Below are 23,683 nucleotides of genomic sequence, written 5' to 3'. Positions count from 1 at the left end.
AGGGGTGCTGGGGATTGAATTCTGGGGTGCTCTGTCACTAAGCTACATCCACGCCCTTTTAACATTTTTTAAAATTTTCAAATAGGGTCTTGATAAGTTGCCCAGGCTGGCCTTGAACTTGCCATCCTCTTGCTTTAGCCTCCTGTGCAGCTAGGATTACAGGCATGCACCACTTCTACTGGTTCCCTTCTATTATTGTCTTAAAAAGACATATAAATTTCTAAAATACAAGCTCATGATAAAACATTGAAATAGGTAAAGAAAGAGGAAAAAAAGAAAAAGAAAACAGAACAAAAAGCAAAACATTGAGATAATTCACAGAGGAGGAAGAAGCTGCCCCAGAGCCCCTTTTGTATGAATTCCCATAATCCAGAGAGGACTCAGAGAGGCTACAGGTTTGACTGCCCTGCCCCTCTGTTTGCACACTGAAGGGCATGTGCTTGACTCCCTGGTTTTTCTTATGTCCCTCTCTATTTTAACTAAACACTAAAGAAGACCAAGTGTAAACTAGTTACTAAGTTTAATGTAAATTAATATTTTAAATGCTCTTTATCCTGTTATGACTCACATTTCTAATTTTTAAAACCAACCTAAGTGTCCTGGCCTGCTGTGCTGGTGATGCTGGGGTGAGAACAGAGCCTTCACCCAGGCTTGGTCACTCTGGCTGGCCTACTGTCTAGAGCAGTGGTTTTCACCCATGTCCTATGATGTCATCTTTCAGAATGCCAGGCCACTGTCAGCAGCCTGTGAGCCCTGTGCATACCCAGTCTTGCAGGGAGCTGGGAATGGAAGGCAGGACTTGGAATAAATACTGTAAAGTCATCACAGTACACTGAGAGTGGGTGGGAGAGCCAGACAGACTTGGAATGCTGTGAGGGCAGATGAACAGCAGTCTTAAGATCTTTGACAGCTGGGGACATTCTGGAAACAATTTAGAGACATTTAGAACTGTGCTGTTTTCCCCTGAAAATGGGTAATCCAAATGTTTATAAAGGAACGGCAGGGCTTTTTACAGCAGAGTACGAGAAAGGAAGGGCAGAGCCTCCTTTATGAGTATCCTGTGGATGAGCCTCTTGACCCTGTGGCATGTGACATTCACACCTGTTCTGATGTGAGCTCAAATGGGTTAGTCTCAAGTGTACCACCTGCAGTGGTGAGGCCAGCTCCTTCAGCCTGCTCCTTAGCACTGAAAGGAGTTTGCTTCTGTCAGACTGTTCCTGGCATCATCCCTGGAAGCCATGTGACCATCCATCTTCACTCTCTCACTGCTGCAGCCTGATTGCAGTAGCCTGGCATGGTGTGATGTTGGCAGTGAACTCTGCTGTCTCTTAGGGTGGATGGAGAAATTGTTAACCCCTGGTGGAGGTGGCAAAGCTTCAAGGGCAGCTGAACCCAGCTGGTGGCACTTGCTAGCCTTGGGGCCCATGGCCCTGGGGAAGCTCCCCAGAAGGGCAATTCATATCTCACACATACCTGGTCCCAAGAGACAGGAGTACCTTGGAGCCCAAAACTGGTGTGGCATGGAAGAAGTGGAAAGTGACTGTGCTCATCATTTAAATTATACCAATGCCATTTTTCTTTGTCTTCTCCCTACCTTAAAGTTCAGATCTTTGGGCTCTTGGATGCATAATATACCAGCTTGTGGCAGGACTCCCACCATTCCGAGCCGGGTAAGGAGACTCCCAGGCTTCTGAACCCATCACAGTAACACCCAACTGTCTGACAGAGTGGAAGGGGTGCAGTAACAGGGGCCATACCGAGCTGGGAAGGAATTTCCACCATGACTTATAAGTGCACAGGGCTTGGTGGCTTGTGGGTGGTCTGTTGAGATAAGGGCAACCCTGAATCATTCTAGGAAAGGTCATTCAGCACTGGAGGTGTGAACAAAAATCCTGCCCAAATGACTGCTTTTTTTTCCCCCCAACAGAAATGAATATCTTATATTTCAGAAGATCATTAAGTTGGAATATGACTTCCCAGAAAAATTCTTCCCTAAGGCAAGAGACCTTGTGGAAAAACTCTTGGTAAGTATTCTGAATGTTCTCTTGGTGGGGGATCCCATTACACTACCACCCACTGCATCCTCTGACCCTGTAATCCTGTGTCATTGGAAAGATACATCCAGGGTTGATGGATTCTAAATAGAGTTGTGTCTTTATCTCATCTCATTATAAGCCCCCTTCAATTTCCAAATGTCTGATCCCTGACTTTAATAAGTCAGGAAATTACTGTTATCATTTTGAATGTGCTCAATATCACATAGCATTTTAAGTTACTGCTCTTAGAGCAACTAGAGTTATTATGGTGGCAGATGGTTGTAAATCCTACTTAAGTGTCATCTGCTGATGTCAACTTTAGAGTAAACTACATGAAGATTTTAAAGATAAACCCAGGTGATGAAACAGAGATACAGATTTAATTAGGAAAGGTAAATCAATTTATATTCCAGAAACTGAAAGTGACCTGGCCCTGGTTGCTTTGGACTCTGAGCTTCCTCCCTCTCTTGATTTTAGGGGAGCAGGATCAGCTCTTCTTTGCTGTCTGCTCTGTCTCCTTTCCTAGCACCCCTTGAGGTCCTGGGGGCACATCCCCTCCCTAGTGGGGAGTTCATGTTGCAGCCCTTTGAGAGGCACAGGACACTGGTCATATCTGTCGGCACTTGTTATCCAGGCCGATTGCTCTGTTATTAGAGCCAATTGGGTCATTTTTTTTTTCTTATTTTAAGACTTTTAACTGCAAACTTGAAAAAGGTACTTTGCTGCTGCCCACTGTGTTTTGAAATGGAGATTCATTTTCATCTGTGGGAGTCTTTGGGCAGAGCCCCTCAAGTGAGGCAGGAACCCAGAGAGGCCTCAACCACCCTTACAGCCCCACAGAAGGAGTGGGCAGGCCTGGAGGTCGACTGTGTTGCCTCTGCTCTTTCCAGGAGTAACTGAGAATCAGAAAGAATTGCTCAAAAAAAAAAAAAAAATGGTCAAAAATTACATTTTGACTCAGGCAGTAACTTGTCTTGACTATCATTTAAGGTTTTAGATGCCACAAAGCGATTAGGCTGTGAAGAGATGGAAGGGTACGAACCTCTCAAAGCTCATCCATTCTTTGAGTCCATCACATGGGAGAATCTGCACCAGCAGACACCTCCGAAGCTTACAGCTTACTTGCCAGCCATGTCAGAGGACGACGAGGACTGCTATGGCAATGTAAGCTGACCCCTGTTGGGATAGCCTGGGCAGAGAAGAGTTGTGCTTGTCATGCTATGTGAACATGGTTCCTCTGTGCACTCAGGGTCCGTGCCCACATGCTATAGGACATTGATTTGTGTGATTAGTGGCTGAAGTATGAGCCAGTGTTGTAAACCTATCCGTGGTAAAATGCTTCGCTACCATGAGGCCTGGGTGGGCTAATTCCTTTCTCTCATATCTTCAGCTGTGAAAAGTCTGGGGAGTTTTCCCTCAGGAGTGAGACTGGAACCCAGCCCTGGGTTGGGAAGCAGTGCCCTGGAGGCATCCCTGAGCTCCTGGCACTGGGTCTCCTGGTGCCATTATAATTGTGTCTAAGATGTTCAGGAATATTGCTTATTTTTCCAAAAAAAGCTTAAAGTGCTGCTCTTTGAACTCGCAGGAATGTACATGGAGGGTGGACTCTGGTCACTGCAGCTTGATGCTCAGCAGGAACTGGAGCCAGTTATGAGGGTACAACACCTGGCTCTATGAACATCTCTGTCACTGGTTTTGAAGCTCCTTGTCTCCCAAGGCTTAACCACACACATCAGATCTTAAGTACACTTATTCTTAAAACTTTTTATCCTAGAAAATGGGAAACATGCAAAAAAGGGCAGAAAGTTATAAGGAGCTATCGTATGCCCACCTCCAGCCTTCAGTCTTTTTTATCCAAGCTCCTCTTATCATCTTCCATTGTTACCCCCCAACATTTAAGTATGATTTAAAAATTCACTATCTCCTAGGTGTGGTGGCACATGTCTGTAATCCCAGCTATTCTGGGGGCTGAGGCAGGAGGACGACAAGTTCAAGGCTAGTCTGAGGAACTTAGAGAGACTCCATCTCAAAAAATAAAAAGGGCTGGGGGATGTAGCTCAGTGGTAAAACACCCCTGGGTTCAATCTCTAGTACCACCACACAAAAATAAATAAATAAATAAATAAAAATTAGTATTATAAAAGTTTATTATCATTGACCGTTCATTTTTCTGGTATGATTCTATCATCATGGCTTATTCTAACCAGTTAGAATAAGTTCATAGAGTTCCACTTCAGTTGACTGAGGAGTTCTAGCTCATGTCTAAAAGTCTTCCAAAGCTAAATTACAATCACTACTGGTTTCATCTCGTAGAGATCACATGTTGCCAGTACTGTGGCTTGATCCCAAGAGTGCTATACCACTGAGCTACATCTACCCAGTTCTTTTAATTTTTGAGATAGAGTCTCCCTAACTTGCTGAGGATCCCACTAAGTTGCTGAGACTGGCCTCGAACTTGTGATCCTCCTGCCTCTGCCTTCCAAGTCACTGGGATTACAGGTTGTGTGCCACCTTGCCTGGCAACACATCAAGGGTTCCCTATGTCCCCTTCCTGTAAAGCACATCCACCCTTTTGTCCTAAAATACCCTTTGTACCCAGACTTTAGCAAGACTCAAGAGCATCTATGTATCTGCTTCCCACAGCCATCCATAGCCTCCACTGTATAAGCTCCAGAAACCTCAGCCCCAGGAGTTCAGAGTCTCTTACCTGCTTCCCTACATGCTGGCCAGATGCTGCCCCCTAGGGTCAGGGTCAGCAGGAGCTTTCCCAGCTGAGCCTTTCATACCTTTAGAAGTCTCACTTGGGACTGATAGGCAATTTTCAGCCCATGGGCTCTGTGCCCCTTTCCTGTTATTCCCAGGGACCAGCCACACTCTGAAGGAATCATATAGGCTCTTGTGTCTCTAGTCTGAATACCCAGGAGCTTCTCTTCATGCAGGGTGTGATGAGCATCATGCATGAGTGCACTTCACACCCTGAGTATCTCTGCAGATCTGTATCTGTGATGCTGTAGATACTGAATTTTTGATCACAAGCTTTGGCTGCCACTATAAACTCTAGCTCTGAGCGTCATAAGCCTCTTTTTTTAGGCGACCACTGCTTAGCTGTCCCACTAAGTCCTTGGGAAGCACCTGGGCGAGAGCTCCCCATGCCAAAGCTCACCTTTGGACAACTAGTGAGCCTAGGAAAAGGCTTGGCAGAGGGAGTGTTGGCATAGGGAAGTCCACTCTGGAGATGCTCTCTCCCTGTGGATAGAACTCCTTCACCTAAGAGTCCAGTGTCCACTCTGGAGTTGGTACAAGGACAGCAGGCATACTGATCCCCTGCAGCCTGCTGATGGTGACATTTTTTGCTGGTCTCTGTAACATCGGAGTGAACCTAGCCAAGGCTGGGCTCTTGCGAAGAAGGATCCACATGGGTCAGCAGAGTTGGATGTTCCATGGTGCCCATTGGCAGCACCTTACTCCCACCCAGGAATCCCCTTTCCCGTGTGTTCTGCCTGGGACTCACCTTGGCCCTGGCCCTGGCTCTAAGCTGGGCTACTGAGAGGAGGCGTGGAGACTAGCATAGTGCTTCTGGAGCTGGCCATGGGATAATGTGTGGGAGCTCCAAAGCAAGAATGACCCAGTGTGTTGTGGTCATGTCATCTCTGAGACACAGGAGAGTCAGTGCTACATTGGTACTAAATTCAGTTTTTGCCAGCAGCATCCTAGGGCCAGTTTCTGAGCCTTGGTTTCTCTGTCAGAAAAGGAGAAAATGGTAGTAGCCACTTTGCTGGCTCCAAAGGCTCTTATGCCCCCCAGATGGGGGATTTGTGGTTATCTCTGTAAACTTCATGCATAGGCATCCTTGAGTTAGGGAGTTCTTAAGAAACCGAGACTGGGGCTGGGGATGTGGCTCAAGCGGTAGCGTGCTCGCCTGGCATGCGTGCGGCCCGGGTTCGATCCTCAGCACCACATACCAACAAAGATGTTGTGTCCGCCGAAAACTAAAAAATAAATATTAAAATTCTCTCTCTCTCTCTCTCTCTCTCTCTCTCTCCCCCCCTTCTCTCTTTAAAAAAAAAAAAGTTCAAAGCCAGCCTCAGCAAAGGTGAGGTGCTAAACAACTCAATGAGACCTGTCTCTAAATAAAATACAAAAAAATAGGGCAGGGGATGTGTGGCTCAGTGGTTGAGTACCCCTGAGTTCAATCCCCAGTAACACCTCCCTCCCCCCAAAAAAATGAAGAGAAAAGATTTATTAAAAAAAAAAAAAAGAAAGAAACCGAGACTACATCAATTATGGAGACAGCAAGGAGAGGCTGTGACTGCTGCAGGGCTGTGTGAGCAGGTGCTTTCAGGAAAGTCCACTGGGTAGCATGTGAGGAGGCTGGGTGTAGGGCCTGCAGAGGGCAGGAGGTATCCTCTATGGGGTAGAAGGCAGGAGTCAGGTGTGGGGCCTAAAGCTGGGGTGGCTTCAGGAGTAAGCTGATGCACAGCTCTGCCCATGTGGATCATTTGTGAATAGCTGTTTTCTGTCTATACTGGTTTATATGTTTCTTAGAGTAACCGATAACGTTGTTTATACCAAGTTAATTACTCTTCACTGAGATAAAAAGAATATGTTTTTTTTTTTTTTTAATTGAAGACATGGTAAGTCAAATCAAAATATGTAGTACCGACTCAAGAACACAGGGCCAAAAGAGGAGTACGCCTGGGTATTAAGTTCTTTGCCCGGAGGGTACAGCCTCTGGTCTCTTTCTCTTGTGGGTCCAAGAGGCCTTAGGTTGCTGCTACCCTTTTGCTGGGCTAGATGAGGGTCCCAGATCTCGATCTCCCTGGTAATAAAAGGCTGAGGCATACACAGCTTCTCTCTCTGTCCCTTGCTCCTATTGGAAGAGAAATCCTGGAGGTTTGGTCCTGCCTTGGCTAGATGGCCAAATGGCCAGTGAAGGAGAATTGGATCTGTACATGCTTTCCAGAAGGGATCAATGGACTACCTGCCTTTGTGGTGTGTGTAAGCTCACCAGATATGAGAAGGTCATAGAGGTGGGCTGTGTGTGTGTGTATGTGTCTTTGTCTTTGACCCTAGAGGAAAATTAAGGCATCTTTCTCTTTTGTTCTTCTTCCCCACAGTATGACAATCTCCTGAGCCAGTTTGGCTGCATGCAGGTGTCCTCATCTTCCTCCTCCCACTCCCTGTCTACGGCAGATGCGGGCCTGCCCCACAGGTCAGGCAGCAACATAGAGCAGTACATCCACGATTTGGACACTAACTCTTTTGAACTGGACTTGCAGTTTTCTGAAGATGAGAAGAGGTTATTATTGGAGAAGCAAGCTGGTGGAAATCCTTGGTAAGAAGTATAGTATAGTGGCTGAGCCAGTGGCGCATGCCTATAATCCTAGAGACTTGGGAGGCTGAGGCAGGAGGATTGCAAGTTCAAGGCAGCCTCAGCAACTTATCAAGACCCTAAGCAACTTAGTGAGACCCTGCTTCAAAATTTAAAAAAAAAAAAAAAAGGGCTGGGGGTAAAGCACCTCATTAAATCCTCGTTTCCCCTCTACCTCTAAAAAAAAGAAATACAGGTATAACCAACACTAGAAATGCAATGAGCCCAGAGAGTGGCTGGCAGGGCTGGAGGGAGATCTTGCCTGGTAACACCTCCCCATGCCTGAAGCATGCTGCAGGGTCAGTTATTAAGTGGGTTGGGACCCTCAGAGCCTTGGTTCTAGTGGGCAAGGCTGGAGACAGTTCCCTTGCTCTGCCAGGCATTTGGATGGCCCAGGTGTAGGTGTGGAGTCCCTATGACTAAAATAGATGCTGCCCATAGAGAGACATTTGGGTGTTTCTAAGGTCCTGATTTTTGTTTGTATTGAAGCAGATGTTTTCCATGTTCATTGGCCATTGTGTTTTTTCTTTTTTTCTTTTTCTTTCTTTCTTTTTTTTTAAATTTTTTGAGGTGCCTTGTATCCTCTGCTTTTTCTTGTATATTTTGCATCTTTTTAAAATTGACTTTTAAGAGCCATAATGAAAGATATTCTCTGTTGTATACTTAGCCAACATTTTTCTACAGTTTATCTCTTTAGTCTATCCATGCTGTTGTTTTGTATAGAAGTTGCAAATTCTCACAAAGTCCATCCTGTCCATGTTTTTATTGTTTTCTAACATAGTCTCTTGAAAAGGGCATCAGTATTTTTAACTGCATTTTCTTCAAGTGTTTTTATGCTTTTTTTTTTTTTTTTTTTTGGTGCTGGGGATCGAACCCACAGTCTTGTGCATGCAAGGCAAGTACTCTACCAACTGAGCTATAACCCCAGCCTCAAGTGTGTTTATGCTTTTACCTTTCATGTAGGCAGACACACCCAAGGTGGTGGCATCTCTTGGGAAGGCATGTTGAGGTGGGGTGAAAATAGAAGATAGGAAGGGGAGAGTTGAAGCTTTGGCAAAGAAGGAGAGAGGATGCATGAGACTGGGGACTTGTGAGGAGAGAGGAGATGAGCCCTCAGAAGCTTCCCCAATGAGATGCAGAGGGAAAAGCTGCACGTAGCTAAGAATGGGATATTGTATCATCAGAAATTATCTCTGGAAAAAGAGTATAAATGTTGACTCCCCAGAAATAACCTACAATTCTAGGGAGTGTAAGTTTGTCCTTTAACTCACTTTTTCCTTAAGTGGTATTGCTAGGGATAGGAGCAAAGAATGTTTGATGAAAAACAGCTTCAGCAGTGCTGGACACAGCTCTGAACAAGTGTGTGTGCTGGGCTGTATGGTGGCTTACTGGGCTCTTGCATGTTGGGCCTCCAGCCAACCTGCTCTTCACTGGCTCCTCTCCAGGTGTGTGTGCATCTTGGCTCCTCTGATGACCCCTAAAAGGTCTGTATCTCTGCCCAGGGGCAGGGTCACCCTAGGTGATTCAGTGGCAGGCTGGACAGGGGAGCTTGCATCCTCCTGCTTGTGTCCTTTGGATTTAGGGTTCTCTTTCCTTTTCCTCCAGATTTCAGGCTCATTGTGAAAGGTGATAACTACAGAGAGCTTGGAGGATCTCGAATTTGACAGTGGTCAATCCTTCAAGCATCTTGTTCTTGTGAACAGTGAGACTGGGGAGTCCCTAAGCTCAAGGCCGGGACTTGGGTGTATGATGCTATTAAAATTATTCATTCTTAGTCTCTGGTAGTGTGCAGGAGAGGTTTTTTTAGTGGCTCCATGCTGTAGGGTGGACATTATTTTGACAATTAATGGAATGTGTATTGTTATTTCTAGAATTTTCTGAAGTTAGTAGGTTTATGGTTTAAATATGTGTAGTTTTGGAGAGTAATAGGTTCTCAATATTTCCACTGAACCCTTACTAGCAATCTTCAGTTATACCTGCTATAATCTTTGTAATTTTATATCATTCAATAAATCACTTTGAAATCCTGATGTTTTCCTTGAGCCTACATGGAAGCACAAGAAGAAGTAAGTATACTTCATTGACTTGTTTTGTACTATTATTAACAAATTTATCAAGAGATTTTGTAAATTGTACTAAAACCTACTTCAGATATTAATGTTTTTCTCCAGAAGTAAAATGTGTATTTTTCGTATGTGAGTACGAGCCATTGGCTTAACAGAGGAGAAGCCTGCCTTCTCAACTGCTGCAGCATTGCTCAAGTCTAAAGATGCTGAAAAGAAGCCTAGCTTAATTTTATTTTGGTCTCATTAAGTTGCCCCGGCTGTCCTCAAACCTTGGCTCCTCCTGTCTCAGCCTCCCACTCCTGGCATGTGCCACCATACCTGGCATCCATGGCTTTTAAAAATACTGGAAGGACCTCATAGAACCAGAGGTGGTACTCCATTGTGTTAGGGTTACCTTCACCAGCTGCAGCAGGAAGTCCCTGGAGAAGGTGCATGCTGACTTGAGAGGTCAAAGGAAAAGGATCCTTCAAAGTGAAAGGAGCAGGGCTGTGGATGTGGCTCAACTGGTAGCGCGCTTGCCTGGCATGCGTGCGGCCCGGGTTTGATCCTCAGCACCACATACAAACAAGGATGTTGTGTCCACCGAAAACTAAAAAATAAATATTAAAAAAAAAAGCTCGCTCTCGCTCGCTCTCTCTCTCTCTGTCTCTCTCTTTAAAAAAACAAAAACAAAGTGAAAGGAGCCATTCGGAAACCTACTAAGACCCTGAGATCATCTAGAAAGTGCCTTATGGTGAAGGTTCTTAGACACAGAGTCGTTTACAAAAGAGAATCCACAGCAACACACTGACTTTCCAGCCCTTCCCAGAATGTTAAGCAAGTTTTTTCTGTCAACTTCAAGCCAGGAGCCAAGTTGTCATCACCATTGCAGATGCCTAAATCAATTATTTTAATAAATTGATTGTCAGTTATTAAAAAAGAAGGAGAAAGGCCGGGGATGTACCTCAGTGATAGAGCACTTGCTTAGCACGAACAAGACCCTGGATTCAATTGCAACTTCTTCAAACAAAAGAAACTGACATGTCAGAGAGCTTTATATGTGGCAGGAGGAATCTACACCAGTGAAACTAGGCAAAATTGTAAATACAAAACAAAAATGGGATAAAAGCTAGCTTTCCTATGACTTTATAGATCTTAATGCTTTGCTTTTTTTCCTGTCTGAACAGAACTTTGCACAATATTATAGTTCTGAATATAAATTAATTACAACTTTTTGGGGGGGAGGGTGATGGGGATTGAACTGGGGACCTTGTACATACTGGGCAAGTGCTCTATCACTGGCTATCTCCCTAGCCCTGCAACATCTTTTTGAGACCAACAGTTCAGAGTTTTAAAGATAGAGAAATTTTTAAAGGTAATATTTTCTACTTAAAAGGAACATTTTAAATGTGTATGTGCTGAGCTCTTTAATAGCTAAGCACTTTTACAGTGTCCCAGACTAGAAATTAAAAAGCCTTTGAAGCACACAGAAAAGTTAGGCTGAGGATACAGAGGCTACACAGTCCCTGGGAGACAGAGGCTCCTGGCTGCAACTGTGCTTCCTGCATGGAAGCCAACACTGCCACTGTCCACAAGACAGTGGAAATGCACCATAGAAGAGGGAATTCATATCCCTGCTTTCTCCTGTAAGGCAAGTTGTGAATGAATGTGCACACAGGACAGGACTTGTTGCTTTGCTTGTATTCATCTGGTACCACTCAGCTTCTCACCAAAGATGTTCTGTTGTTTTGAAGTTCTTGGCGGTAAGCACAGACAGTGCTGACATAGTCGAAATGTGCAAGAGTCCCTGTTCAAATAGTTGTTGTGGAACAATATGTGCTCCTTTGTGCTGAGGTGCAGAAGCTGTGGTGGATACAACTGCTGGCATCAATTGAGGCCTAGGCATCAAGCAGTGCAGGGCCATATTAGTTCTTCATAGCCACATGCTCATAGAAAGAAAAGAAGCTGGTCTCACTTTCAAGTATTCCTAGAAATAATGAGTTTGGTTGATGTTCCACGTGAAGACATGGAAAGTATGCCTTGGCACTTCTGCTTAGAACACAGGTGTGATAGCTGTTTCAAGGAAAGCACTTATTTGCACACTCTCCAGGTAACACCATCACCACTAGAGTCTGATTGATTGGCCAACTGCAGTTGTGCAGGTGTGAGCACTTGGATGACATTTTTCTTGATAATTTGTTTTTCAAAGAAAACAATTGCTAGTATCTGTACCGATGATAAAATTGAAATGTTCAAGTGAAAATTAGGATTTTGGAAAGTTGTTATTGTAGTTTGACATCTTCTCAGTACTTGAAGACTTTTGAGGAGATTAGTGGTGATGCTAATGAATTAATTCATTGATATTGTAGAGTGATACTTGTTGCCATTTGGAAGCTCTCCAGTATTTCCCAGATGACTCCACAGTGTGCTATTGTAGAATCATGTAATGGCAGAAGGTCCATTTCAAGTGTGAGGTAGATTGGTGATGTTAAAGTCACAGAGCATGGAAAGCTCCTTAATGCTGTTCATCTTTAAGAAACTACTACTTTTTGAGTTTTAGTAAAATATCAAAGAAGAGTATCCACAATTATCTAAGAGGCTCTTAAAACCTTCCTTTTTCTAGCAGTACATCAGAATGAGGCTGCATCTTTACATACTGGAGCCTGAAGGACAGATGTGAGAGTCCAGCTCCATCCTTCTAAATTAGATTTTTAAAATGCATAACCATGCTTCTCATTCCATTAACTATTTTTGCTACAGTCCTAGATATGGAACACGGGGCCTATCCTCAGCACTTTATTATTTTTATTTTGGCACAGTGTCTCACTGAGTTGCCCACACTGCCCTTAGACTTCAATCCTTCTATGTCAGCCTCCCAAGTAGATGGCTCACAGGAGTGTGCCACCATTCTGGGGACAGAGGGGGTCACTTTTAAATATTATTTATGCAACGGATTTATTGTTTTAATGACTCAAATAAATATTTGAAAATGTCTTCGTTTGTTTCTCAGTCCGTTTGGTGGATAGAATCTGGAGACAGATCTTTTGGGTCTCCATCAAGTTGAAGTCCAAGACCTAAAGAGTAGAGGGTGGACCTTCCAGAGCAAACGATGTCCCATCAGCCATTGACACTGGTCCCCCACCCAAGTGAATCGAGGTCTAGAGAGCCTTCCTGGAATTCAGGGCAGCCACTCCCAGTCCCACAGCCTCACTGTGCTCTCCAGATGGAGTTTTTCTGGGTGTTTCATGCTCAGATCTTTCAAGATGGGTCTCTTTGGGGTCTGTGTGGGGTACAGGGGAGGAAGAGGAGAGAATCTAGGCTTTGGAGTTGGGGAAGAGCAGGATTTTACATTGTCATCTCTTGTGGGTTGAAAGTAGATGTCATCAGATACTCAGCCACTATATAGTGATGCTGAGAGATGTCATCTGTTTTGGGGAGCCAAATGCTGTGTGTGTAAGAAAGGTTGTCCACTGAATAGTTAGCTGTATCTCTGATTGAGGTTTGGTTTTGGCTCGAAGTCTTCAAATGGCTTCTACAACCTGCCAGGGAGAAGAAGTACACTTGGAGGAGCAGGAGGTTTCTTCAGGAGTGGAAATTGACTCTGAAGTAAAAAATCAAAATGATTCCTTCTGGGCTGGGATTGTAGCTCAGTGGTAGAGCGCTTGCTCACACACGTGAGGCCCTGGGTTCGGTCCTCAGCACCACATAAAAATAAATAAATAAAGATATTGTGTCTATCTGCAACTTAAAAATATATATATATATTTCTTCCTTGGAAGTATTTTTTCCTTTCTTTTGGGGTACTGGGGATTGAATCTAGGGGCACTTTACTACCAAGCTACTTTCCCAGTTCTTTTTTTTTAAGTCGCTGGTTCTGACCTCAAAATTTTGATCCTCCTGCCTTAGCCTTCCTGAGTTGCTGGGATTACAGGCATGCACCACTACACCTGGCTAAAGTACTTAAACTTTCAAAGTAGATAAATAAGTTACTTGTAAGCTCATTGGCTAACTAAGCTAGTACACTGTGATATAACTGCTAATAATGGAGTTTTCTTGGCCTCTGTTTGCCCCCTGTACTCTCTGACTCGTGGGCCTCAGCAAGGTAGGGGTTCCACATTTGCACAGGAGTGAGTGGCACTACTTCCTGTGGTGCCTACATGTTCTGCTGCTAAGTTATCACAGGCTTCACTTTCTCTCTGAATGATAATGCTCTGGACCTCTCTGTCCTCCTTTTCCTTTTCCTTTTCCTTCTAAGGCTAGATTTCTAAAGTGGGATTACTTCCTGATATGCATTTCTAAATTGCTTTTCCAGCATGGCCTCATTTCAGGCCATTAGTGCTGCATGAGTACAATTGTATCCCCCTGCAACCCCAGTGGTCCCAGAAGAATGGTACAAAGGATGCTCAATCCCATTTCTTTATTAAAGACTACTGAAAATGTTTTTGTATTACCTCGTTCTTTTGGGGAGCTTCCAATTTGGGTGCTTTGTTCACTTTTCTGCTGAGACTGGTGGCCTCTTGCGGCGCTTGGTGTTGGCTCTGTGGAGCACAGGTGTTGTCCCTTCCACAGCCTGTTATCCTGGTTGTTTTGTGGTTAGAGTTGTTTTTGTTCTCATGTAGTCCAGGCTGTGGTTTTGTGTTTGGTGACTCTTACTTTGGGCTTGGAAGGCAACTCCTCCCGCATAGCTTGAAGAATTTCCCTCATCATCTTCTGGTACTCCCCTTGTCTGGTTTAATCTTTCAGACTTACTTTCTCATGCACTGTGAGAGCCAAGGACAAGATGGCACCATGAGGCCTCCTTTTTCCTTGCTTATGCATCAGGCCTTTTAGGGGATTCTTTGCCTCTTCTCTCACCGTGTGTGTGTGTGTGTGTGTGTGTGTGTGTGTGTGTGTGTGTGTACATACATGCATGCGCACGCACACATGCACAGGTGCACTAAGGATTGAACCCAGGACCACCTCCATTTCCTTGTATTGCCTCTGGTTCTCAAAGCCTACAGAGTGCCTTTGGCCAAGACTTGGCCTAGACAGGCCAGAATGGATCAGGCTGTGGGGATAGTAGAGTTTGATGGGAGAATTGGGTTTTTCCAGTTCAGCTCTTCTTCTTACAAGTGCTCTGGCCCCTTGGTAAGTTGCCCAGGTACTTACATGGTTGTCTTAGGCCTTTTTCAAATATAAAAACAGTATTCTACAGGAGAACCTCAGATTAGGGATTTCAGTGGAATCAGCTAGATATAGGGCTGGGGGAATAGTTCAATGGTTGATCACTTGCCTGGCATGCACAGGCCCTGGGTTCCATCCCCATCACTGCATGGGGGTAGGGGGGTGGTGTAATATATAAATCAGTAGCTATTAGCTTTAACAAGTGAGGTAACCTATAGACATTAAGATGACCTCTTGGGCTGGGGTTATAACTTAGTGGTAGAGCACTTGCCTAGCATGTGTGAGGCACTGGGTTCAATTCTTAGCACTGCATATAAATAAGCGATATAAAGGTTCATTGACAACTAAAAAAATATTTTTTAAATGATCTCTTATGCTTTTAGGAGGCAAAGTGAAGTGTTGTACTTGCTGCTGATGGGTATTATAACAAAGCCTGTACTTGAAACTTTGTTTTCCAGATTTGCCACATTTAAAGGGATGTATTATATTAGTATGATAGGGATTCCAGAAAAGATATCCCCCCTCCAGGTGCTGGGGTCAGACCCGGGGCTAGTGCCTGCTGAGTTTATACTCTGCCCTATCCCAGAAAAGACATTCTTTTTTTTTTTTTTTAAAGAAGTGTTAAATATTCTTTATTTAATATAATACATGAACCATACTAAAAGGCCTTTCCATAAAGAAAAAACAGCATTTTAGATACCTGGGATTCTAATTAAATTGACATGATCAACAAAAATATAAAGTAGACACTGCTACCTTATCTTTAGCCATTGCCTTTAATAAGCTAATGAACACAAATTGAAACACATGTGAATCATGCTTGGTTCTGAGAGAGTGAAAGGAGATTTCCCCCTATATTTAAGCATATTCACATAATCACTTATATAAATCCAAATATAAAACAAGTTTCGAGATGGAATTCACCATTTTTGCATAATACTGAATATTACTTATTAAGTCCAGGCATAACTTTAAAAAGGGGAAACAATGATACAATTTACTGAAGTGGGATTATAGCCAAAATATTGATTTAACTACAAGTTATTTTTACTTAAATCAAGAAAAATAATTTTGTCAGTCATTCCTGATAAGAATCTGGTGTGTCACATCAATTAAATTATGGTGCACATAAAAAAGCCACAAGACATTTATTTTTGGTAATAAATAAGGCAGTGGCTATTATTCATTAGTACCTTTTTTGAGATAAGCTATTAAGCCTACCCTTTCTCCCTTCTTAATGCCAGGGAAGATCATTTTTTGTTTCAGGGATGTATTTGGGGGGATTCTCCAAATACTCCGCATCAGTGTATTCTCTCCCCAGGTGCTGCCTTTGTTCTTGTTGGCATGTGTGTGAGAGAATCCAGCAGCCTGACCTGTCTTCCGCCCAAACAGTCCATGGAGATTTGGCCCAGTTGTGTGCTTGCCTCCCTTTTCCATGGTGTGGCATGGGGGCATACTTGTGAACAAAACTCTTTGCCTTTCTCAGCATCACTCTTTTTAAAATTTTCAGTTGTAGATGGGCACAATACCTTTATTTATTTTTACGTGGTGTTCAGGATCAAACTCGGGGCCTCATGTGCTAGACACAGGCTCTACCACTGAGCTAAATAGCCTGAGCCCCAACATCACTCATTTTTAATTCATTCTTTCATTGCTACCAAAAAGTAGGTTCCCACTCAGAAGCCAGATGTCCCACTCTCTAGTCCAAGGACACACCATGTCTGTGCTTATGTCAAGACATTCTTAAACCAGGTCCAAGTTGGGTCTTTCAAGAATTTGTGATCTTAAAGCACTCTAGATTGTACACCCTGAACTGGGGAATCCTGGCATGGGAAGTAGCTTAATTATCACAATCTCATCCTGAATGGATTATTTACCTCTTCTCTCACCATAGGTTTGTGTTGGGGGGTGGGTGCACATGTGTACTAGGGATTGAACCCAGGGCCTCCTGCATTTGCTATGTGTTGCCTCTGGGTTCAGGGTACCATCCCCTCTACCTGTTCTCTGCTGCGTAGATACCCCAGCCAAGAAGTGACTATAGGACTTTGGTCCAGACATAGGTGAAATGTCCCATGTGTCGCATTAGGAGTTGTCTCCTGTATCTGAAGCCTGGCTGGATCTGCAGGTGACAGTCTTGATAGTGCAGAATCCCAGAGGTCCTGTGGGGTTTGTCTGAAAGAAGGAGTCTGGGGAGTTTCTGTGAGTGTCTTATTCTTGTTTTCTTCTTCTTTTTTTTTTTTATAGGCACCAATTTGTAGAAAATAATCTAATACTAAAAATGGGTCCAGTGGATAAGCGAAAGGTGAGTCAGACTCCTGCTGATTTTTGTCTTCATAGGTGACTTCCTCCCACTGCTAGTTTGGCTTAGCTCTCCTTTCTTGGGCTCCTGCCATGATGTGTTGACATAGTGTTCTTCATCCTGGCACTCTATAAAGAAATCTCTAGATTTAATAGTCCAGGAAGATTTAAGCCCTCAGGGAAACAGTTGGAACCCTGCTGAGTTCCAAAAAGTTGGAACTCCCACAGGGAGTCAGCAAAGGGCAGGTGGAAAGCCAGCTTCAGCTCTGGCTCTGGAACCTGGCTTCCCATTTCAAGGTGTCTGTCCTGTGGAGTCCATGTCTAGTACCCTAGCAGGTGGTCTAATATTTCATCAGTATTATGTTTTATGGATTAAGCAGATTGTGTCAGAAAATACCAGACTCTTCAACCATTCTAAGCATGACTCTTAACTGCCCTTCCTACCTGTGCAGCTTCCACCCAGTGAAATTCTCCATGCAGGTGGGCTGTATTTGACCTGGCCTGCCCAGAGTGGGCTTCTGTGACTTAGACAGGCCAGGGGACAGTGGGATGGTGGTCAATGGCCCATCTGTGTGAGCTCAGCAGCAGGGTCTAGGTGGGGTACAAGGTGTCCTAGCTCAGTGGAGAGGTAGCTGGCATGATCCCTGTGCACTGAGCTACTTTAGGTGAGTTCCCTCTGAGGTAGCAGTGCATGTTGTCCACACTCACCTGTGAATCTTGATGATAGGGTTGTTTGTTTGTTTGTATCAGGGTTTATTTGCACGACGACGACAGCTGCTGCTTACAGAAGGGCCACATCTATATTATGTTGATCCTGTCAACAAAGTTCTAAAAGGTGAAATTCCATGGTCACAAGAACTCCGACCAGAAGCCAAGAATTTTAAAACTTTCTTTGTTCACACGGTGAGTCTGTTCCTAAGAACTCTTACTGGCAGTATTGTCATAGACCTCAGTGCTTCCGCTGACAGCATCCCTCGTTTTGGTCAAGGGAGCAGCTGGGACCATGGCACTTTCCCATCTCCCTGAGAATCTGCATTAGCTGCTCAGCCCTGAATTGGGCTGGGAGACACCCAGGGCTTTTTTTTCAACTTGGGGTGGTCACTTGCCTGCATATTTAATTTCTGCATATGTGGAAAGAAGAAGCCTCCTGTGCTCACAGGCTTCTCCAAGGCACTTGTAGCACTAGCAGCAGGACACAGGACGGGATGGAGGCTGGGTGGGACTCCCTGGAGAACATCAGGTACTCTGTCTTTGCAGCCTAACAGGACATATTACCTGATGGATCCAAGTGGGAATGCTCACAAGTGGTGCAGAAAGATCCAGGAGGTTTGGAGGCAGCGATACCAGAGCCACCCAGATGCTGCTGTGCAGTGACGTAGCCTGCGGCCGAGCTGCCCTTCGCTGCCAGGATACCTGCCCCAGCGCGGCTCGGCCGCCACCCGGGACACTTCCAGACCACCTGCCAGCCATCTCAAGGAGAATGCGGACAGCGGAAACCTTCCAGCTTTTTTATTTAAAAGAAAAGAAAAAAAATACCCAACCACACAAAGAACAAAACCAGTAACAAACAGGAATTCAGGGTCGCTTTGCTTGCTCTCTGTGCTTTGTGGAGGCTTCCATGTGCTCTTGGGGCCGTGAAGACCCAGCCCCTTGCACGGCAGCCCAGCTCCTGCCCAGACCAGTGGCTAGACTTGGTGTCACCAGCCCCTCCTAGCATCCATCAGAACCATGTGCCTGCCACGCACCACTCCTACTGTGGCCCAGGGACTGGCTCTTTCTGCCCAACCCCACTGTCACGGAGCCCTTCACCAGGGAACCTCTGTGCACCGTACTGCGTGTACTACAGACAGGGTTCTTAGCTTTGTGAGTGTGCTCCCTACCTTATGTTCCTCATGCATGGCCCTGGAGGTGTGGCCTGGCCCTTTGTGTCTCCTGTTGTGGCTCTGGTGACAGGATTTCTGTGGTTCCTACTGTCTGGCAGGCAGATTGAGAGGTGAAGAGTAGGCAAGACTGTGGAGATGACATGCAGAGCAGGCTGCTGCAGTTACAAGGAGCCCTCCTGGGTCTCAGCTCCCAAGTCCCACCTCCTAGCAGTGTCCTTCAGTGGGGCTGGATGCCAAGCCAAGCACATGCTTGGGAGGGGCATTGTCAGATAGAAACCAGGTTAGCACCCAGCTGAGTTTTTGCCAGATACACAGAACCCTGTCCTGTACTTGGCAAGGTCAGGAGGTACCACAGAATCCTCAGGCCTTCCTGCGAATCTCTGGAAAGTTTTAAATGTACAGGCTACTAGTAAGGTCAGGCTTGAGAGAATCCTAGTGTCAGCAGTCCCAGGGTGCTTCAGTCTCCTGCCCAGCCTTACGTGCCCTTGTTCATGTTGTGGCTAAACACTTCTCAAAGATAGCTCAGTTTTTACATTTCTGTGTTGGAAATCTAAAAGCCTTCTTCCCGCACTGCCTGGTCACTTGGCCAATGAGGGTGGAGTTTAGAAAAAAGTGTTATTTACTGTTGCCTGGGACATTAGAATAGCCCACTGAAGCCTGAGTCTGTTTGATCTGGTGTCTTCTGCCAGTTTTAAGGCGACTTTCCTTTTTCGCTTCCATAGCAGTGCTTTGCTTTGTGTTAGAGACCAGAATGTACCAGTTCCTTGCTTTGCTTTGCTGCTTCCAGGCAGAGTGCTCCAAAAGGTCTCAAATGTGCCTGTCCTTGCCTTGATTGTCCCTGAAGGGTGGCTTTCAGTCCCTGAGGAAGAAGAGCAGGCATCTGCCTTTGCAGTCTGCTCACAGACACCATCTGACTCCCATGTCCCCAAGGCAGGAACAACTTTGCCATTTCTGTAGACCTTCATAAAGGCACCAGCAAAAGGCCCACAGAAAATATACTCTTTACACCTATCACCTGGTATGCCAGGCCAGTCCAAACTGAGAAGAAAGTTTTCTTTCCCAAACTGTTTTAATGATAAGAGTGGTTCTTTTTAAACTGAGGAAGTGCAAATGTGGGGCTGCGCTAGTGCTAGACTGGAACACAGAGGTATTCCCCAGGCCTTGACAGTCATTTCTGTGAGAGCTGTGTGTGAGTGAGCATGTGTCAGGTTCTCACCTGTCCTTGGGGATCCTCAGAGAGCGGGGAACAGACCAGGTCTCCTCTCAGCCTTTAGAAGGCTTGCTTGTGTTAGGTGAGTCTCACTTGGCTTTTTTTTCTTGAAATCCCGTACAGACTCACTCCCCTTGTTGCTATTTTGACCTCTTCAGAATGTCCTGTGTCTGCAGGGGTAGCTCCCTGACTCTCCTGCCTGTGCACACACATGCAGAGAAGGGGTCTCTTGGGGCAATCTGGTACAGTGGAACAAGTAGGGCTAAGACTCGGCTGAATAAGAGAACCTGGCCAATTAGAATAAAGAAGTAGAATAGAAGTCTTCTTTTATCTGCGCCCTCTGGAGAGCACCACTACCTCCTGGGCTTCACCAATAAACACCATCCCAACCTCCTCCACCACATGGCTGAGGGCCAAGACAAATGCCATACCGTTCCCTGTTCCCCTTGGTCCTCACTTGCTGTCCCTTTTTTTCCTTGCTGCTTTTTTGTTTAAGGGCCGTGCACATTCTTCTTTAGCCCTGACTTATGTTAGTCTAGCTTTTCCAGTCACCCTCAAGCTGTCACCTAGCATGCAGGTACTGTGGGTTTCAGGGTACATGTAGACATGCGTTTGTGGAGACAGAAGTTGGTTCTAGCCCAGGTTAGAAAGTAGTGCCCTCCTGTTTAATAGATCCAGGAGCCATGGGTCCCACTAAGGACCAGTAAGGACAAATGTAAATGCCTTTCTATGGCTTCTCCCAGCCCAGAGGGTAGCAGACTGGTGGCCATGGCTCAGATAGCCCACTGTGCCCTGCCTCCCTGGGGATGCAGAAGGTGCTAGGTATAGATGGGTTGTTTGCACCCTTTTTCCTCTGATGCCAGCCAGGGCAGCAGGCATCCCTGTGTAGAGCTTAAGCCTCTCTACCCTAGGGAGTGGCACTGTGGTGTGTCTACCATTCTCAACCTTAACTTCCTAGAGGCTTGTTAGAAATTTGCTTTAAGAAGTTGGCTTATGTTGTCAGTCCAAAGTAAACAGGGACTTCACCTGCTCCAGTGCTCTCAGTCTGCTCTGGTATTTGTGGTCCATGCTGGAAGGACTCAGCCCTGTGGCATACATCCACACACACCAGCCAGAGAGCTCCAGGTGATTCTGTGCTTTCTTAAAAGTAGTGGTTTCTTTCTGAAAAAAATCAACTAGGCTCTCCACCCAGAGTCCACTGTGAGCATTTTGATCTAGATTCTGTCCCCTCTTCCATTGATTTGCTTTTCAAACTAAATTGGGAACATACAGTGTACATTATTTTGTATCCATCTTTTTCATTTGATATTTTATCTGAAGTACTTTCCCATGTCATGAGCAGTTCTTCAAAAGCATGTTTTAATGATTGTAGAGTCTAATGGTCATAAATTTTTATGATAGTTTTATCTATTTCCCTATTGTAAAAGACTTAGGTGATTTCTGGTTTTTCACTGTTTAAATAATGCTGTGATGAATGTCCTTATAAATCTTTCTATATTTGACTCTGATCTTTTCCCCTTAGATACCAGCAAATGGTATTTTAGGGTTAAAGAGTTTGATCATTTCACTCAGATATTCCTCTCTCTTGGTCTTGTTGCTCAGATGCTCAGAGTTTCAGTAACAGGCTCCTTCCTGGTGTTCTACAGATTCTGAGCAAATCAGTTTTTGCTAAGCTGTGTGTTCCAAAGAATGATGAATATGACTGCTCTCTTTTCTTTTGTTAATGCTAAAATGATGTCATTCCTGCAGATCCATTTGAGACTGATTTTTCCAGGAGCTAATTTCCTTATTTTCATTGCAATAATCTGGTCATGCTTGCATGTTAGTTCTCTTCCATTCCTGCTGCTATGGCTTCCAAGTGCTTGGTGATGTTTTAAGAAATCTTTTACTTTGTGTCCACAATGGTACTGAATCTGCTTCTGCATAGTCAGCAGAGATAAAAAAAAAAAAAAGTTGAACTGACCTTGCCACGTGCTTAGTGGGTGATTTGTACTTAAGTTTATAGATTACACCATTTGGGATCACTAGCAGAGCAAGGCTCTATTTGTAGAAGAAACCGTATAGACGATTGTGTTTTACAAGAGTGCATTTGTGTGTCCCTCCACTCCTCAACAGAAGTTCTTAGCAGTTCAGGACAACACAATGTCTAGGCCTTTCGTTGTGCAGTGTGGATCTGAGGTGGTATGAGTGTGAGGTGTTCTCCCTGCCCACAGTGCTGCAGGTTGCCCAGTGGTCTTCAAGTCCAGACCATTCAAATTTGTTTGTGTTTTTATTTCTCCACATTTACTGAGTTCCATTGATTCTGAGGAGAAACATGTACAAGAGGGTTTTCTGACCACCATGCTCAGTGCCACTTGACTACCAGAGCTCAGGGCTGAATTGTACAGAATTGGGTCTCCTGCCCACCTCTGGTGCACCACAGTTCCTCCTCTGGCTGAATTACAGACGCAGGGTGCTCACTGCTGTGACTTGAGAGGCCACCACTTCTGTGAGAATATGGTGAAGGTACTGTGTCCTGACAGATGTTTTTTTGCTTTTTTCCATTTTGTTTCACTGAAAACCCAGCATGAACTGATGGTGACTCAAGTGGGTGTGACTCTTTCTTCTTGGGCAGAGTGTATGGCAAGAACCCCTGAATCAGGGCTGTAGCCATTTTCAGAGCCTCTGAGAGGCATTGGCTTCTAGCCCAAAACTGCAAGGTTGTAAATTAGGCTGCCTGTGGAGAACCGTTCTGGGAAGGAAACTGTTTTCCAGCAAAGAGCATTTTTATTTGTTGCAGAGATGGCCATGGCAGGTAAATGAATGAGCCAGTGTGAATACCTGAATTTTCCCTGTAATTCTTTTCTTCAATGTGAAGAAACACCAAACTGTATAGAGAACTTTTTACAAAAGGCAAAAAAAAAAAAAAAAAAAAAAAAAATTTTTTTTTTTTAAACACTTGTAGCCCACTATAGTCTAACATCTGGCTGAAAGCCTCTCTTTTGACCATAGTTTGATTGGATGTTGACAAATTTAACTGCTGCAGTGTTTGGAGCTGCAGCAGCAGTTCCAACCACATACCATAAGTTGAATGGATAGTATGTTGCTGTCCTTCAGGTTGGTGGCAGTCAGTTGCACCGTGTGTAATGTCCTCTACCTGGTCTGTAGCAGTAACTGTGATGTACAGGCAAAGCAAAAATTAAAAAAAAAAAAAAAAAACAAACTTATGGAAACAAATAATGCAATGATACTAGGATATACACTTTTGTATTTTTATTCTTATATAAGGTTATTTGCTGGCTATTGTCGGCCTCTAGTTCATTCTGTGTTATTTAAATTCTAATATATGAATTATTTGGATTGAATTCATGTTCGGGGCCACGTTGTTGTATGTATTGATGTACAGCCTTGAATGTGAATAATTATTGTAAACTATTATATTTTACAACTTTTTTTCTGGCTTTATTATATAAATTTTCTATTTGGTCATGGTTTAATCATATCATAATTTAATGAATCTGTTTATTCTTTTTTCAAATATCTGTGCTTTAGATATAGTTCCGGATGATGAATTTCCCTCGTATGCTCCGTAGTCTTGAAATAAAAGCATGTAGAGTGCACCCTTTTGCGAGCCTGACTCTTCCTTTGATCGGGGCGGGACCCGGGATCCCCGCGGGAAACCAGGGCCTGCACGGGCC

The 23,683-nt window shown here is 44.5% G+C and overlaps 1 protein-coding gene across 1 annotated transcript in view; it reads left to right on the top strand.

Annotated features, from left to right (window-relative positions):
- Pdpk1 (3-phosphoinositide dependent protein kinase 1) overlaps positions 1-23,605 on the top strand; it is a 71,665-nt gene extending 48,060 nt beyond the window's left edge. The window contains exons 8-14 of the mRNA XM_026385221.2: positions 1,602-1,670; positions 1,928-2,024; positions 3,027-3,200; positions 7,154-7,371; positions 16,860-16,917; positions 17,664-17,816; positions 18,171-23,605. Coding sequence (XP_026241006.1) covers positions 1,602-1,670; positions 1,928-2,024; positions 3,027-3,200; positions 7,154-7,371; positions 16,860-16,917; positions 17,664-17,816; positions 18,171-18,287 — 886 coding nt within the window. The 3' untranslated portion in view covers positions 18,288-23,605. The remainder of the gene's footprint in view (positions 1-1,601; positions 1,671-1,927; positions 2,025-3,026; positions 3,201-7,153; positions 7,372-16,859; positions 16,918-17,663; positions 17,817-18,170) is intronic.
- The last annotated feature ends 78 nt before the right edge of the window (positions 23,606-23,683 follow it).

The sequence above is a fragment of the Urocitellus parryii genome, chromosome 9 (genome assembly GCF_045843805.1).
Source record: "Urocitellus parryii isolate mUroPar1 chromosome 9, mUroPar1.hap1, whole genome shotgun sequence".
In the NCBI taxonomy this organism is placed as follows: Eukaryota; Metazoa; Chordata; class Mammalia; order Rodentia; family Sciuridae; genus Urocitellus; species Urocitellus parryii.
The sequence above is the reverse complement of the archived record's forward strand: the minus strand, read 5'-3'. Positions and strand labels throughout refer to the sequence as shown.